Source organism: Alosa sapidissima, chromosome 24, assembly GCF_018492685.1.
Source record: "Alosa sapidissima isolate fAloSap1 chromosome 24, fAloSap1.pri, whole genome shotgun sequence".
Lineage (NCBI taxonomy): Eukaryota > Metazoa > Chordata > Actinopteri > Clupeiformes > Clupeidae > Alosa > Alosa sapidissima.
In genome coordinates, this window is record NC_055980.1 from 12,420,982 (window position 1) to 12,436,017 (window position 15,036).

General features: G+C 44.5%; 3 protein-coding genes across 4 annotated transcripts; 1 reads left to right on the forward strand and 2 right to left on the reverse strand.

The window, feature by feature from the left end:
* Nucleotides 1-259: 259 nt before the first annotated feature.
* vkorc1 (vitamin K epoxide reductase complex, subunit 1) lies at nucleotides 260-2,196 on the reverse strand. Its single transcript, XM_042082236.1, has 3 exons — nucleotides 1,776-2,196; nucleotides 1,152-1,261; nucleotides 260-1,005 (listed from the first exon to the last, which is right to left on the reverse strand). Exons 1-3 carry the CDS (start codon nucleotides 1,964-1,966, stop codon nucleotides 788-790), a joined length of 519 nt encoding a protein of 172 aa, XP_041938170.1. The 5' UTR covers nucleotides 1,967-2,196; the 3' UTR covers nucleotides 260-787.
* An 824-nt stretch (nucleotides 2,197-3,020) lies between these two features.
* Nucleotides 3,021-9,299, forward strand: mapk7 (mitogen-activated protein kinase 7). 2 transcript variants are annotated; one of them, XM_042082233.1, is made up of 7 exons: nucleotides 3,021-3,493; nucleotides 3,844-4,178; nucleotides 4,343-4,508; nucleotides 4,888-6,338; nucleotides 6,436-7,664; nucleotides 8,337-8,470; nucleotides 8,638-9,299. In XM_042082233.1, the coding sequence occupies exons 2-7, from the start codon at nucleotides 3,863-3,865 to the stop codon at nucleotides 8,789-8,791; spliced, it is 3,450 nt and encodes a 1,149-aa protein (XP_041938167.1). In that variant the 5' UTR covers nucleotides 3,021-3,493; nucleotides 3,844-3,862; the 3' UTR covers nucleotides 8,792-9,299. The 2 variants fall into 2 exon arrangements, with proteins under 2 accessions (XP_041938167.1, XP_041938166.1); XM_042082232.1 differs by having other exon boundaries at nucleotides 3,021-3,293.
* Nucleotides 9,118-13,747, reverse strand: zgc:92313 (uncharacterized protein LOC436869 homolog). The gene is made up of 7 exons (XM_042082235.1): nucleotides 13,298-13,747; nucleotides 12,872-12,895; nucleotides 12,689-12,774; nucleotides 11,446-11,525; nucleotides 10,984-11,255; nucleotides 10,471-10,637; nucleotides 9,118-9,917 (listed from the first exon to the last, which is right to left on the reverse strand). The coding sequence occupies exons 1-7, from the start codon at nucleotides 13,338-13,340 to the stop codon at nucleotides 9,660-9,662; spliced, it is 930 nt and encodes a 309-aa protein (XP_041938169.1). The 5' UTR covers nucleotides 13,341-13,747; the 3' UTR covers nucleotides 9,118-9,659.
* Between the last annotated feature and the right edge of the window lie 1,289 nt (nucleotides 13,748-15,036).

The window sequence follows — 15,036 nt, forward strand, 5'->3', positions numbered from 1 at the left end:
AATGACGTACAGGAAAGCGATAGCCTGAAAGCAGGAATAATGTCTTACACTTGTTAATGTGTCACTACAGCTACTTCATTGATTACCAGAAATGCAAAAAACAAAAACTGTTTCAAGCCTTTGTCATCACACCTTCCACAAGAGGCTTGCTGGGTATAGTCTTCGATAACAAAAGTGAAACACCTTTATATTCTTATAACAGGTTCAAAAACCTTTGACAATGCATTCACAGTGGTGAGGGGATGGATAGACAACAAACTGGTGATTTGTGTATTTAATCAATGTATACTCTTGAAAACTTTCGAGAAAGCAATAGTAAAGATACTTCACATATGCAGTTAACAGTTAATTCCCATCTGGTTTAGGCTCACAGCCTGAGATGAATGAGTGTTGAGTGAGTCACAGTCTTCATAAATGACAGAAAGTAGGCAAAAATATTCTCAATCTCTCACTCATGAAGCGTCAAGTGTTTATATTTCAGTTTGAGTGGAGCACCCTCTGCTGCCATCATCATTTACCACATTGTAGTACAGTCTAATATGACTTGGTATAGGGACTCCATACTTGGTAGAGTCATACTTTCCCGTATTAACTTGTCTATCAAATTAAAGGACTCAGCAGATATATCAATGGGCTTAATTTTTAATGTTTTTTTAAAAATGCTAGGGCTAGAAATGAGAAATCTTTTATAACATCAGTGACAGAAGCTTAGAATTTTGGTATTTTTTTTCCGCTCTTATTTTCACACATCGTGGTTCACTCACTCACACAGCCAGCTTTCTCTTTTTCAGCCAGCTTTCTCCTTCTTTTTCTCAGCATTCAATCCATATCTTCGTTTCAGATTGGTGTAAAGTAGAGCAAAGTTGACAACATAGGTGGAAACACAAACTAGACAAAAGTCACCTAAAACAAAAACAAGAATGCCTGCAAGATACACAGAGCCCGCCATAGACACCCAAGAGGTGATCACAAGGAGGAATGCTGCTCTTTTAGACACAAGCTGGCCTGTCAGAGAGAGAGGGGAGGGGAGGGGGGGGGGGGGTTAAACTTACAATACACTACAAATGTGTAATGTAGTTGTGTGAAAATGTATACATGCAATTTAGATGTCCAAATGCATCTCCAGGTCCTGTGTAAGGTGGGCAACTCACCTAAACCCAGCTGCAGTGTGTAGAATAGGATGCCTAACACACTGTTTGGCTGATTCAGTGCACTGTCAACTGGAACAAAAAACTGAAGCAGCCCAAAGCCACGTCCCCATCTGCAATATCCAAAAATAGATCAAATGTTATATGACATTAACTTAGTCATGCATACTATGTACACTTTATTATCACTACTCGAACACATAATACAAATGGTGTCCAAGTCATGTTGATGTTCAAAATCAAAACATTTTGAAATGTTTTGCTATAGTGTTCTGATTGAATGACATGCACGCAGCAACAGGTTTTGAGGTAGTTTTCTCTCGTTTGGTGGGTGTGTCAGAGGTGCTATCCTATCAGCACCAACTTTAGCCTATCAAAAACCGGCTGTATTACAAAAGACAGTGAGCACTGAGCATAGCATCCACCTGAAGCCATTTACGGATGAAAGACAAGAATGAAAAGTTGAAAACTCGGCCCGCACATACACTCACTCACTCACCCACCAGTAACGTAGGCTAGGCTATAGACTTCAGGTATAGATATTACACAATTTCCAGCGCATGTTACAAACATGGAGATAAATTACCTTCAATTTTACTTTGAGTGTAAGATAAAAAAATAATATACCTAGAAGTAAACACTTTGGAGCAGCTGATGGAATCGGCGAGGTCACACAGTGCTCTATACCCGGGATCATGCTCTTTTGATAGCTCGACGTGTAGGGCATACACTGATAAAAGTATCCCCACAGCGCATAGCAGTAAGCGAATTTTTCCTTCCCACGCAGGGACCCCAGTTGAGCGGTTTCCCGACGACATGGTCAGATCAAACACAGTCTGCGTTGAAGATAGTTTCCCTCTGGCTTGAAAGTCTCACTCAGCGTTCAGAATTTCCGCAAACGTAGCGTGCGGAAATAAATAAAACTCTCTCCTTTTCGGGCAAAGACCATAACCTTAAGATACCTGGAACTTTTAAATGCAGATCTGAATTACTTAACCATGCAACGTGTACGAAAAGAGTCCAGTGCTTTGATTGGATGTTGGTAGCAGACAGATGTGTTTGATTGGTTGGGTTGTGTAGATGTTGTAGTACTGCACCACGTCGACTGTGCACTGCCTCAATTTGGAGAGTAGGCTACTATGTCAAGTCTACAGCGTTGCCAAAAACTGTTTTTACCCCAGGTTAGAGTGACGCGTGAGACTATTTGTAACATAGTTTACATTTTATAAGCAATATATTGTATTTATATTGTTCTATTCTCTAACAATTTCATGGTCTTTAAAAAATAGAATTATAATTATTATAATGAATTAGCCTATATTTAAAAGCAACCTTTAGTTAAAACGCCGTGGAGGGTTCATCTAATATTCAACTCTTTCAAAAAGAGTCTTGGCCTGTTTGCAAAACGCTCCCACTTTTTAAGTGAAACCTATTATAGCCTACCATTTCCCCAGTTTCGTCTAAATCCTTTGGTCCTCACATTTGGCAACCTTGTTGTTCAAAGTGCTCTGCAGTCCCAGCAGCAGCAGTCTCGTGTTACATATTTCAGGTGGGCAGTGAGTGCATGTTTGTCAATGACCCTGCTGCATTGGAATCTCATAGGCCTATCCGTGGGCCACGAATGAGATGTGGGCCTATTAATCATGTTGGCTGTTGATACTGCCTGGCTAAAGCCTACGTCATTATGCTTATGAAAAAAATAAAAGAAAAACGCTCTTACATGTGTTTAGGTCTAAAAGTAAACAAGGAAATTGCTTTCATGTGTTGAACGTTGTGTTAAAATCATATAAACGGTTAAAAATCGCGGACAACTGGGCCAAATGTATTATTATCTCATAAAGGCAGTCAATTTGGTGTGGGCACAATGTTGTTTGTTGTAACCATCACACCGCTCCGGTAAACCCGGCACCGCCCAAGTTCTGACCCTACTATTCATCCAAATAGGACCGCCCACTGTAGGCCTACTAGCTTTTACCCTCTATTGGATAGCTGTATAGAAGATGCAGATCTTACTGGATACAGAGTTGCCATTCAAAGTCGACACGGAAATGTATGAGGAAGTAAAACATCGTTTGTAGATAACGAAACCTCGACATGCTGGGACCGGATAGATGAGACGGACCACTTGTCCCTCTTAATAATAAGGTAATTATGCGTGCTTGGTTAGAAATTAGACCCCATATACTACAATAAATTCGACCATAGCTTCACATCTTGCTACAATGTGACGAGGGGAAGACAATGCAGTCTGCAGGCGCACACGCCTTTGCGTAAAAAGAGGCGTTGTATTCTTATCGCGGTAGCTTTAGAATTGTCTAGGTTCCCAGTGCAGAGAAAACGTCAAGGTAAGTTACTTTAAATGAGTTACGAGTTCCTCAAAAATCATTAGTGATGATGTATGACTTATAATTATTATTCAGGGCCTTGCTTGTTTATAACCTTAGCTGTCGTTGTTGAATTGCTTTGCCAGACAGATGTAGGGTAGGCTACATTTTATTAAGTTTAACAAATGGAACCCCTTTTCCTTGTAGAATGCGTGACATTTTAATGCATTCTCCACATTAGACCTAGGATGTAGCCCACATTAGAATAGCTTAGCGTGGTGATTTTGTGTTGAAGAATTGATGGATGAAGGTCTATGTAAAGTGAAATGTGTAAGACTCGTGAGCAGATGTCTTCTCTCAATTTCCCCCAGAACTGAGATTTTCACAAATATGCCCAAGGAAATGGGGACAAGAGATCTTGCAGACGCAGCTGCCATGGCAACTCAAAACGCAGTGGATGCCAGTGGCAGGGGTGAGAATAACAGTAATGAAAACCGTCACCCAGAAGTGGCTGAGCCGCATCCTCCACCCAATAGCGATATTAGTGGCGCCACGGATGCCAACACAGTCGCTGCCAAGAACTTGGATATACTTAAAGCCCACTCCCTAGATGTTATCTTCGAGGTTGGCGAGGAGTATGACATAATCGAGACCATTGGGACAGGAGCTTATGGTGTTGTATCCTCTGCCAGGAGGCGAGACAATGGTAAGAGTATTTTACATTAATCCCTTTATATAAAAACACGTCTTCACAGAATTAAGATGTAAAACTGTGATTAGAGCTGTTGAAATGCTTTGATAGAAGTTTTTACTTCAAATATTTTTCAATCTTATGGATTGTGCTACACAAAGTGTCCTTGTATTGTGCAGGCGAGCCAGTAGCCATCAAGAAGATTCCAAATGCTTTTGAGGTGCTTACCAATGCCAAGCGTACCCTGAGAGAGCTCAAGATTTTAAAGCATTTTAAGCATGACAACATCATTGCAATTAAAGACATCCTGCAGCCTGCTGTCCCACAATCGGCTTTCAAGTCTGTGTAAGTTTGCTGTATCCAGGTCTTCTCAACCCACATAGATTCTGTTCATGTGATGCATGTCTCTCTGTCATTCCCCTTTCTTAGTAAACCCTGTCCGTTTTCACTAGTTACTCCCTCTTTATCATGGAACAGTACTCCATGTTAGTTCTATTCATGCATTACTCTATGTAGTTGACATAGTAACATACAAAATGAAGCAAATGGTGCCATAGAAAGAAACACTGTTTTTGTGTGGATAATTTACTGGAGAAAAAGTAATATAAACATAGCTCACTGGCTAGTTTTTTTCTTTCTCAATTCTATTGCTACAGTGCTTATCTTGCATTTCTGTTCTTTTGTTAGTTGTTGGTGTATCTATTCATACCTGTCTCTTTTACAGTTATGTAGTGCTTGACTTAATGGAGAGCGACCTCCATCAGATCATCCACTCAAGGCAACCGCTGACCCCCGAGCACACACGCTACTTCCTGTACCAGCTACTGCGAGGCCTCAAATACGTGCACTCAGCCAACGTCATCCACCGCGACCTGAAGCCGTCCAACCTGCTGGTGAACGAGAACTGCGAGTTGAAAATCGGCGACTTTGGCATGGCACGGGGCCTGAGCGCGGTCCACTCAGAGGAGTCGCGCTCCTTCATGACCGAGTACGTGGCCACCCGGTGGTACCGGGCGCCAGAGCTGATGCTGTCGCTGCACCACTACAGCCTGGCCATCGATGTGTGGTCGGTGGGCTGCATCTTTGCAGAGATGCTTGGCCGCCGGCAGCTGTTCCCTGGCAAGCACTATGTTCATCAGCTGCAGCTGATTTTGTCTGTGCTGGGCACGCCTCCCGAGAGCTTGGTCGGCATGATCGGCGCGGAGAGAGTGCGGGCGTACGTGAAGAGCCTCCCCTCTCGTGCCCCTGTACCCCTCAGTAAGTTATATCCGCAGGTCGAACCGTCTGCACTTGACCTGCTCGGTGCCATGTTGCGATTTGACCCACGCGAGAGGATCAGCGTGTGCCAGGCGCTCGAGCACCCGTACCTCAGCAAGTACCACGACACTGACGACGAGCCCATCTGTGTGCCTGCCTTTGACTTTGAGTTTGACCGGCAGCCCATGGGTCGGGAACAGATCAAGGAGGCCATACTGGTCGAGATCCAGGACTTCCATGTGCGCAAACAGGCCAGTAAACCACGAATCCAGTTCCGGCCCCTAAGTCAGCCCTCCAGCGCGAGCAGCTCGCCGAATGCCAGTGTTGCTAACAGCACATTAGCAAGCAAGATGCATCCTCCTCAGCCAGCAAATACAAACACTAACCAGCATGGTGACACGTGCAGAACAACTGTCGACACCAGTCAGCCTTTCCGCAACCAAATACCTCAATTTTGTAAGCAGCCAGTACATTCGACCAACTCCCTACCACCACTGACCCCGTGTCAGGATGTGGACATGCCAAGTGCCAGTTCTGACAGCGGCCAGGCAGACAACATCATTGATTTGACTACCCCCACGTCCTCCAAGGGTACGCCACCAACCGAACCGATGAGAGAGTGCCCGAAGGCGGAAGAATCCCCCTCCTGCAACCACACCTCTAAGACGCAGGCTATGCAGAACCTCCCTCTGTCTCAGCCTCAGGCTCCCATCTCGCTTCCGCCTTCCTTTCCGAACGCTGTCCCCTCGCTGTCTCTGTCGCAGTCCCAAGCTCAGTCTCTCTCCCAGTCCTTGTCTCGCTCTCTTGGCAAAGGTGCAAGAGGGACAACAGGCACTGGAGACACCACCAGAAAGGAGGGAGCAATCTCCGATGACACCAAAGCAGCCCTGAAGGCTGCCCTCAGGCAAAGAGCTAGGGGTAAATCTGCACTGCTTGCATAGTACATGCTCTGGTAAGGGTTTCAAATTGTTCTTTTTGCATCAATGCATTAATGCCTTGTCATCGTTTTTCTCAGATGGTGGATCTGCTGCGGTAAACACGGAAGTTGGAGGGGGAGGAGGAGGTGGAGGAGGTGGTGGAGGAGTGAATTTGTCATCGTCCTCCACCCATCTGTCAGATATGAAGAGACCCGTCACAGCCCAGGAGAGGCAACGAGAACGGGAGGAAAAGCGGAGAAAGAGGCAGGAGCGAGCGCGTGAACGAGAGAGGAAGATAAAAGAGAAGGAGAAAAAGGAGGGCAGGAAGGGCGAGTGTTTGGGAGGGGTTTTGCTGAGTGACAACGACAAGAGCCTACTGGAGCGCTGGAAACGCATGAGTGACAGCCGCACGGACAAATACCAGCCCCTGGAAAGCAACGGTACTAAAATCTGTGACAGCGCGATATCCTGCTGTCACAGCCAGTCGGCGGCAGGAAAGACAATTCAAAAGTCAAACATGGAGGCAGCTGAGCCTCAGCCCACAAAACAACAAAATGAGCTGCCAATTTTCAAACCTTCCTCCCAACTCGTCCCTCCAGTTGGACAGTGTATACCCTCTGGAATGTTTCAGCTGCCTGTGAACCAGACTGTGCTTCCATTCGCTCTGGGCGAACCACAGGACGGGGAAATGGGCCTGGTGGCGATGGGAGGTGGAGGGGGGTTAAGTGTTGTAGGGGCAGGTGGCCTTGGAGTAATGGGTGCCACCTGTCCCCTGCCCAAGAACAATGTGTTAAAAGTCCCGCCGCAGCCCTCGGGTCAGTTTGTGGGCACGTCGGTGTTCAACTCGATGGAGAGCTGGACGGGGACTCCAGCAGGGATGGCTGCACCTCAGCAGTTGCCCCAGCAACAGCAGCAACAGGCCCAGCCTCAGCCACAGATCCCATCCCAGCAGCCGCCCCAAGCGTCTCCCCTCGCCCCACAGAAAAACTTCCCCCAGTCGCTCCCCCACACACAGCCCCAAGCCCACCTCCAGACACCACTGAACGCCTTTGTAAACAACCCCAACCCCCTGACCCACAACGGTACTGGTAGAGTGGGACTTGCCAACTCCAACACCCCCCTCCCTAGCCTCGACCCAGTACCTGTAGACAAGCTCTGCCCCACTCTACCCGACCAGCCAGCAGTCCTCCACAGCCAGAGCCCTTCCCAGGGGGCCCCGGCAAACCTCACTCAAGCCGGCCTCAGCCTCACAGACTCCAGGCCAACAGATGGCAGCAGTGGGGCTCCAGACATCCACACAGTAACACTACAGCTCTCAAAATCACAGGTGAGTACTTCTGAGGTCATTTTTTTGTTTAAAGGCTTGGAGGAGGGACGCACACCCAGGTTGAGGTGCTAGCCAGGGGGGTTATCCAATAAAATATATTTAAAGTAGCCGCACACTCTTATCTCTTTTTGTGTATTTATTTAACCAACGTTTTGGCACACAGCCTTTATCAAGGTTTTGGTAACTTTTGATAAAGGCTGTGCTGAAATGTGTTATGAAATGGTTAAATAAATACACAAAAAGAGTGTGCGCCTACTGTCATTTTTTAGTTTGCCAATTTTTTCCCCAGTTTGTTTTGTATTCTATTTTTTTCTCCTCACAAGTATGTTTTTCAATTTTAAAACAGAACAAAATGATGAGCATTTTCCCCCATAGCGGAAAACAGTGTTGTACATTGCATCGGTCCTTCTGATTTCCTACTACACATGAGCTTTTGTTAGTACTTTGTCATGTTTTCTGAAATGCCAATTTGAAAGCCTCCGTAATCACATTTCTTTCTTTGGTCATCAACTCAGAATCTTATCTTTTATAAACATCTTGTCAAACTCTCTTCCATTCCATATATTAAAATGTGTTTACATCAGCTTCCTACTCTCTACCCCTTAATTCCTTTTTTTATTATTATCGAGTGTGGTACATTCGATTTTGACAGCTATGCTCTCCTCATGCCAGGTGGAGGATGTGTTGCCTCCCGTGTTCTCTGTGACCCCGAAGGGCAGTGGTGCCGGCTATGGTGTTGGGTTTGACCTTGATGACCTTCTGACACAGTCCCTCACCGACCTACAGCACTCGGACCTCAGGGAAAGGTGTGTGAATAAAGCCAAGAAGCCAGATCTAGTCCCTTTGAGAGCATTACTTAAGGGCCTCTTTATAAAAAGCCTCACTAACACCTCTGTTATTAATGTCAGGTTCTTTTGATGAGTTGAGTTGTCTTCATCATGAATGACAACTGTTCTCTTGCTTTCTGTTGCAGTCACAATGACTCTGCCCCTCTCTCTGCATCGTTGCTTTCTGACTGGCTGGAAGTACACAGAATGACCCCAGCTGACCTGGAATCACTACAGCAGGAACTGCAGCTTGGATCTCCCATGATCCTCTCTGACAATTCCACACTTCCTGATTCGTGATATTCCTCACCTCTATATGTTTAGAACAAAACTGAAAGAAAAAGATGTAGTTCTTACCACAGAATAGTTACTGTACTTCATAGATCAACTTTGTACATTGCTTTTTTTAGTCATAATAACTAGAGTGATTGATTGGATACCATTTAGGCATTTGAGTTTTGCAACAACATTACCAGCAGTGTTTTTAAATAAAGGACATAAAGGGATATGTGGTTGTGCATTTATATTAGTTTCGTACTCTTGATCAGTGCTGCACTCTAGTGGCAGACCATGACATTACCTCTTTTTCCCCAGAAATGTCCATCCAAAACAGGTGAAAAAAGAAATGGATAAAATATGATTTTTATTATTGCAATAATCACACATTTAAAACTACATGAGATTCTTCGTCATATATAAAAATAAAAGATAAAAAAATGTATGCAATAATGTGATCAACTGTGCAATGAACTACTTCATGAGTTGTAATCATTTCTTATTATAATTTCATAATTGGCTTCACATTTTTGAAAAACAATACCATGTATGGTCCCCGTTTACTGTGAACATGTGTATAAACTGAAGAACTTCTAGTAAACCCCAGTCCATAAAAATAGCCATCTTCACATTCATAGTATCAACATGGAGAGAGATACTACAGATCATGAGCTATACAGTTTCCGAGGCAAGTGTGGCATGCTATGGTGTAGAGTGAAAAAGTAAAGTGGCCATGTTTGAACATGCTTACTCTGTTCATCAAATAAGATCAAATCATCATGTTTACATTCTTACTTTACATGTGGAGGAGGGCTGCTTAAGAGTAGGTGATTTCCTTTTTGTGATACCTTTGCATAGTATGAGGTTGTGACCTCTGCGTCCGGGAGAAAACTTATCTCAATATGTGTGCCACCATGAGGAGAGTGAGAATGGATGGCAGCATGGTGGTCACAGCCCGCTGGATCCTTCCGGCGCTGCTGAACAGCTGGAGCTGCGGAATGTTGGACTTGATGAAGCGGTTGAATGAGGAGACCTTGGAGTAGACACCAGGCCGGTTGGCCTGAGCGCAGCCCAGTCCGAAGCTCACAATCCCGACCTGAACCCAGGCGCCGTTGACCATGGGGCAAACAAGAGGTCCTCCAGAATCACCCTGCCAAGACAATTAAAGGATAATTCTGGTGTGATTTTGCAGGGGACAAGCCGAGGTGAGCTGAGACATACGTTCACACTCGGTATCATGTTTCAACACACTTTAGGTCAATATCACACCGGAATTCTCCTTTAAGACAAGTCATGACTGTTATCTGACCAGAAAAATGTAGGTAGTTCAATTACCCTTTGAATTAAATAGAATTAAAAATGGTTGTCCAAAACGTCTCAACTCTGTCCTAACATGTGGCAAACTGAAGCGGGAAACAATAGACCTCTACTCCAACAGAGGGCCTGAGCTAATTGTTGTTTTTACCAATTAGCCAGAGGTAGTGACATCACCCCGCCTATCAGTCAGTGCTTTTCCTACCATGTGACCAAATCTATCATTGCAATCGCGAGACATTGGCAGTTGCAGTGAATACTATTACAGTTGCCTAGCTGAATACTTTGCACAATAAGTACTATCCATTACACAGAAACAAATGAAAGCAATACCCCCATTCCAAACAACCTCAAACAACAACCACAAAACATCAAACCCAAACCCCCACCTGACACGAGTCTTTGCCTCCCTCCTGATAGCCAGCGCAGATCATGTCACTCATGATGTTGACCGGGTCATTGGGGTTGGAGTTGATGTTGTACATGGACTGGCAGGATGACTGGCTAATGATTGGCACGATGACCTGCTGCAGAGTGCCCACTCCTTGCAGGGTCACTGTGGATGAGGAAGGAGAGACACAGGAAAAGGCGTAAGCGCCCCACTTACAGACATCCTACAGAGGACTCCTTCACCCCGAAAGCAGTTAGTCTTTATTCTGCATGGCACGCGGCCACAGAACCTCCTTTACCCAACTAAACCCAGTCCTGCCCCCCCCCCCCCTTCACAATTCAATGTTTAAACAGTCCTGTTCAACTATCCCATCTCTGTGTCTTTTTATCCAATACTTCCTCCCCAATCCACCCCATCTTCTGCAATCTGCATCAGTCTAAATAATCAAGCCGAGTCGGCTTTTCAGTCTGTCTCTGTCTCTCCCTTATCCAACCCGGCCGTCTCCTCTCACCTCCATCCCTGATATTCCCCCAGCCGGTGATGGTGCACCTCGTCCCGGGGTCGAAGAACGTGTCGTCATTGGGCAGACAGATTGGTTGGATCCGGTCCGAAAAGATTACCCCGGTGTCCAGCTGCACCAGGGCTATGTCGTCCCCCTCCTGAGGGTCCGAGTACTCAGGCGGGATCACAACGCGCCGGATGCGGTGGCTCGACTCGAAGGGATTCCAGCCATTCAGCTGGTGCCGACCAGCATAGATGGTGTAGGAAGAGACATCATTTGGACTATGAAGGTGATAACGGTGCGGTGTGTGAGAGAGAGAGAGAGAGATAGATGAAAAAAAAGGTTAGACAGAGACCATGTTGTTGACATCAAACACTGGAGTTCATGCAATACTCCCAAAACAAAAAACATTGAAGAAAAAACTTCCTAATTACAGTGGGTTAGAGAGATGGACACAATTACAGTTCTTACTCTGGGAAGCAGTGAGCAGCAGATAACACCCACTCCTCTGCAATGATGGTTCCTCCACAAACATGGCCTGTACCCCGAATCTAGAGAAGTCAAATTCGAGAAACGTTAATATAGCCAATACTGGACACAGCAGCAACACACAGTAGCAACTGTGTCACAAATGTTAGCTGATAACCTTATGACATTTGTTGATAACCTCTTAAAGAGAAACAAAAACACCATTCAAATGCAGTGAAAAGGTTCAATTATTAATCCACATCTGAGTGTACCATCACAACCTACAACATCCACATTCAAGGCACTTTCTAAATAATGCTGCTCAAGCTTTCTTGGTGCAAGCAGTCAGTCATCCAGTGTGAAAAACCTGTGACGTCATGAAGCCTTTAAACAGTGAAACCTCCTGGCGACACCCATTGCCTACATCATGGGTTTGAAACATGTCTAAACAAAGTTGTGGTGTCAGGAGAGCTTGAAATGATTTTTCTAAAAGTGCTTCTTAGAATAACTACCCAGCACAGCAAGGCATTTTACACTTTACACTCTATTCATTGTCCAAAACACAAGCACTGCTAAAATGAGTAGGTCATTTCATTCAGGCAAGGCAAGTTTATTTGTATCTCATGTTGCACAACTTCCGGCAATTTAATGTGGACACTAGACACATAAAAAAGTTCTGTTATGTTGATTTCCTCTCCCTTTATAGACAGTGCTCGGGACAGTGAGTCAGTCACCTAAGGTTGGGAAGATATGTTTAGAAAGACATCACTGAAACCCACCGAACAGTTTGTGAAACTGTCCAACAACTGGTCACTAAATGTTTGTAAACACAACTGCGTGAGTTTCTTGTAGACTTTGTAATAAACTCAGTACCAAGGATCTATGTTGAAAATGTGTCTGACAGCTTTTACTAATCATTATTGAACAAGGGTGATCTTTGTCTAGGTGGGCTGAAATGAGACTCAACCACTGAAATGTAATGTGCACCTACATGAAACAATGGTGTTAGTATTAGTAGGCCCAGTCCTTCTTCAATGGACCATATGCCAGGCCTCCTTAACTAATAGCATATTCCATGGTCAACACCTGACAAGCCACTCATTTAGCATGCACACCTCATGTTACAAAAAGCACCTCTCCATAAGCATTGTTCATTATTCATATCTTAACTCACTATTCATTCTTCCCAATACAGTGCGAGGTATTTTCCCATTTATCAGGTTAAAATTACCTCTTTATTACTAACCTGTATGTCCACCTGCCATGGCCAGGCACCTTCCTCTGCATCAAATCCTCCCACAATCCTATTCTGCAACTGTTGTTGTCCACAATCTAATCCAAACAAAAGGAAGTACAGTTTAGCATTAAGTAGGCAACTGTGAGCGACATGCACATGTATGTCAAAAATGTCCATCATCCATATACTTACTTTGAGCCGTACACGTCAAAATACCTGAAAACGACAGGAAGGGGAAATCAGTAGAATATTTTAATCAGTCGTCTCAAACAGATCACCAGCGAACAGAGATGACCATTATGAATTCCAGACATGACTCTAGATAAGGCATCTAGTTGTGTAGCCTACGAAGTTGAATCTTTGGATCTTGTTTTATGGCAGGCTATTTCATATAACAGCAAAGCGAACTCGACCTACATTCAATTTACATGGCCAACATTGGAGAATTCATTAGATTTAAGGGCAGGCCTTTTACGCTCGCACTACACGAGTTCCATCCTCATAATCAATAGTATCGAGTAGCCTAGCCCATTAGGCTACATGGAGAGGGTCACCTTAATCACTAGCGCAGGTAAGTAGCCTAATTGACTTCTCGTTTAACGTAAAAGGGTGACTTACCTATACTTGAAAGAACAGCCCAATAAAGTACCAAGATCTTCATTGTTAGCGGCACAAACTCAAAAACCCCACATCTACACAAAGCAACAAAAAAAAAAGGAATCCAATAGGCGATCTGGCGGGAGAATTAATCCAACAGTTTCGTTATAAAAAGCCTGTAGGCCTAAATAAAATGTTTGGCCTAGTATAAAGTTACATTTAAAAACACGAAGCGGAATAATAAAACAAAAAAGGTGAAACTAGTCGGAAACACCTGTGCTGAGTTTCGGTGTAGCCTTGATCGCATGCACTGACTAGAAAATAGTTTCGGCAAGTAGGCTACCTGTGTCTGGAATTTGACCTATCAGAATCGTTGTTCACAGTTTCTTAACTTCCGGCCATTTCCAAAACAGCTCTGCTAAACCTGTGGGGTGTACACACTAGGAATCTCGATTAGTGGGTTAGCGAGGTATGTTGCGCTCAAAGCCAGGGTATACACACAAGTGGATCTGTTTTAGTGTCGCTATATCACCATGGTATCTTATGCTATCAACCAAACCTGGTCGGGGGGAGGTTATGTGCTAAGTTATAGCTCAAATCGTGTAATCTACCCCCCACTGACCAATCAATTGTGTTAAAAACGAAGTTATTTCACGTGTAGGATTCTGTCATATATCTTACAGGTGGAGCTCCGCCTCTACTAACATTTTGGAGCTCTGAATGCGCTTTAATAGTGCTGTGCGTGCAAATATCCCACTATGGACGTGCATACCACACAACAACTGATGACAATTGATTTATTTGATTTTATAGGTTAGACACAAAAATGACCGCAGTGTAGATTAAGCTATCGCTCATGAATGCGGGAGTAGGCTAATTGTTTTTAAATAGAGGCGGTCTTGTGCGTCTCCACGTTACACGATTGGCCAAAGTCATCCCAACACCGAGAACGCGCACAGATCTGAGCTGAAAGCCTAGTTTGACAAATATATCACATAACTGCAATCGTAGTATCACTTAACGTATACCCCCTGAGTCAAGGCTTTGTCAAGCCTCGATATGTCTACATAGCCTAGACACGTCTAACGTGCTTCGTAGTATACCCCTCTGGGGCCTGTACTACGAAGCGGAGTTACTGGCTTATCTGGGTAATTTCGAGAGTAACTTGATCACGTGTGGCGTAACTTCCCGATTAACCCGTACTACGAAAGGTGGATAGGTTTTAACCGAGGTATGCTGCCATGGCACTTTACGCTGCATCTCAAACATGCTCCGACCAGGTTATGTTCTTGGTTAACCCGAGGTTTCCGTTAACCAAGTAGCCTACCACCCCTCCACTAACAATTTCTCCCGAGACATGTCGGCGTACCTGGATGATCCATACGACATTGGAGCGCAAATCGTGAGGGACTCTCTTCCCAGGGCGAGGGGTTTAGAGACCGCCAGAAAATATATATAGCTTACCCGGACGATATTCTCTATAAAGATATATATTGTCAGCCAAGGGAATTCGTTATCTTTGTCAGATGATCTAGGAAGACGTCTCATAGCAATGCCCGTACGTGGACATTCATGTATTCCATCGGTGATGCAAGAATACTGTATGTCCGAAAATAAATCGGACATAGGCCTACAGTAGGCCTATGCTGAAAATCTGAGCAAGCATAGCCTAAAATAAATCGGACATAGCCTACAGTAGGCCTAATAAATTAAAATCACAATTTTAACAAACTTGTTGAATTGAATGTCATATTACTGTA

What these genes read in the sequence shown, in the direction of transcription:
- vkorc1 (XM_042082236.1), bottom strand. Translation starts at nt 1,966, where the DNA reads ATGTCGTCGGGAAACCGCTCAACTGGGGTCCCTGCGTGGGAAGGAAAA. An exon ending in TCCAAAGTGTTTACTTCTAG is followed by an intron (nt 1,262 to 1,775) that starts GTATATTATTTT and finishes TGGATATTGCAG; the next exon opens with ATGGGGACGTGGCTTTGGGC. An exon ending in CACACTGCAGCTGGGTTTAG is followed by an intron (nt 1,006 to 1,151) that starts GTGAGTTGCCCA and finishes TCTCTCTGACAG; the next exon opens with GCCAGCTTGTGTCTAAAAGA.
- mapk7 (XM_042082233.1), top strand. Translation starts at nt 3,863, where the DNA reads ATGCCCAAGGAAATGGGGACAAGAGATCTTGCAGACGCAGCTGCCATG. An exon ending in CAATCGGCTTTCAAGTCTGT is followed by an intron (nt 4,509 to 4,887) that starts GTAAGTTTGCTG and finishes TCTCTTTTACAG; the next exon opens with TTATGTAGTGCTTGACTTAA. An exon ending in CACTCGGACCTCAGGGAAAG is followed by an intron (nt 8,471 to 8,637) that starts GTGTGTGAATAA and finishes TTTCTGTTGCAG; the next exon opens with TCACAATGACTCTGCCCCTC.
- zgc:92313 (XM_042082235.1), bottom strand. Translation starts at nt 13,340, where the DNA reads ATGAAGATCTTGGTACTTTATTGGGCTGTTCTTTCAAGTATAG. An exon ending in CATGGCAGGTGGACATACAG is followed by an intron (nt 11,526 to 12,688) that starts GTTAGTAATAAA and finishes TGACTTCTCTAG; the next exon opens with ATTCGGGGTACAGGCCATGT. An exon ending in GCTGCTCACTGCTTCCCAGA is followed by an intron (nt 11,256 to 11,445) that starts GTAAGAACTGTA and finishes TCACCTTCATAG; the next exon opens with TCCAAATGATGTCTCTTCCT.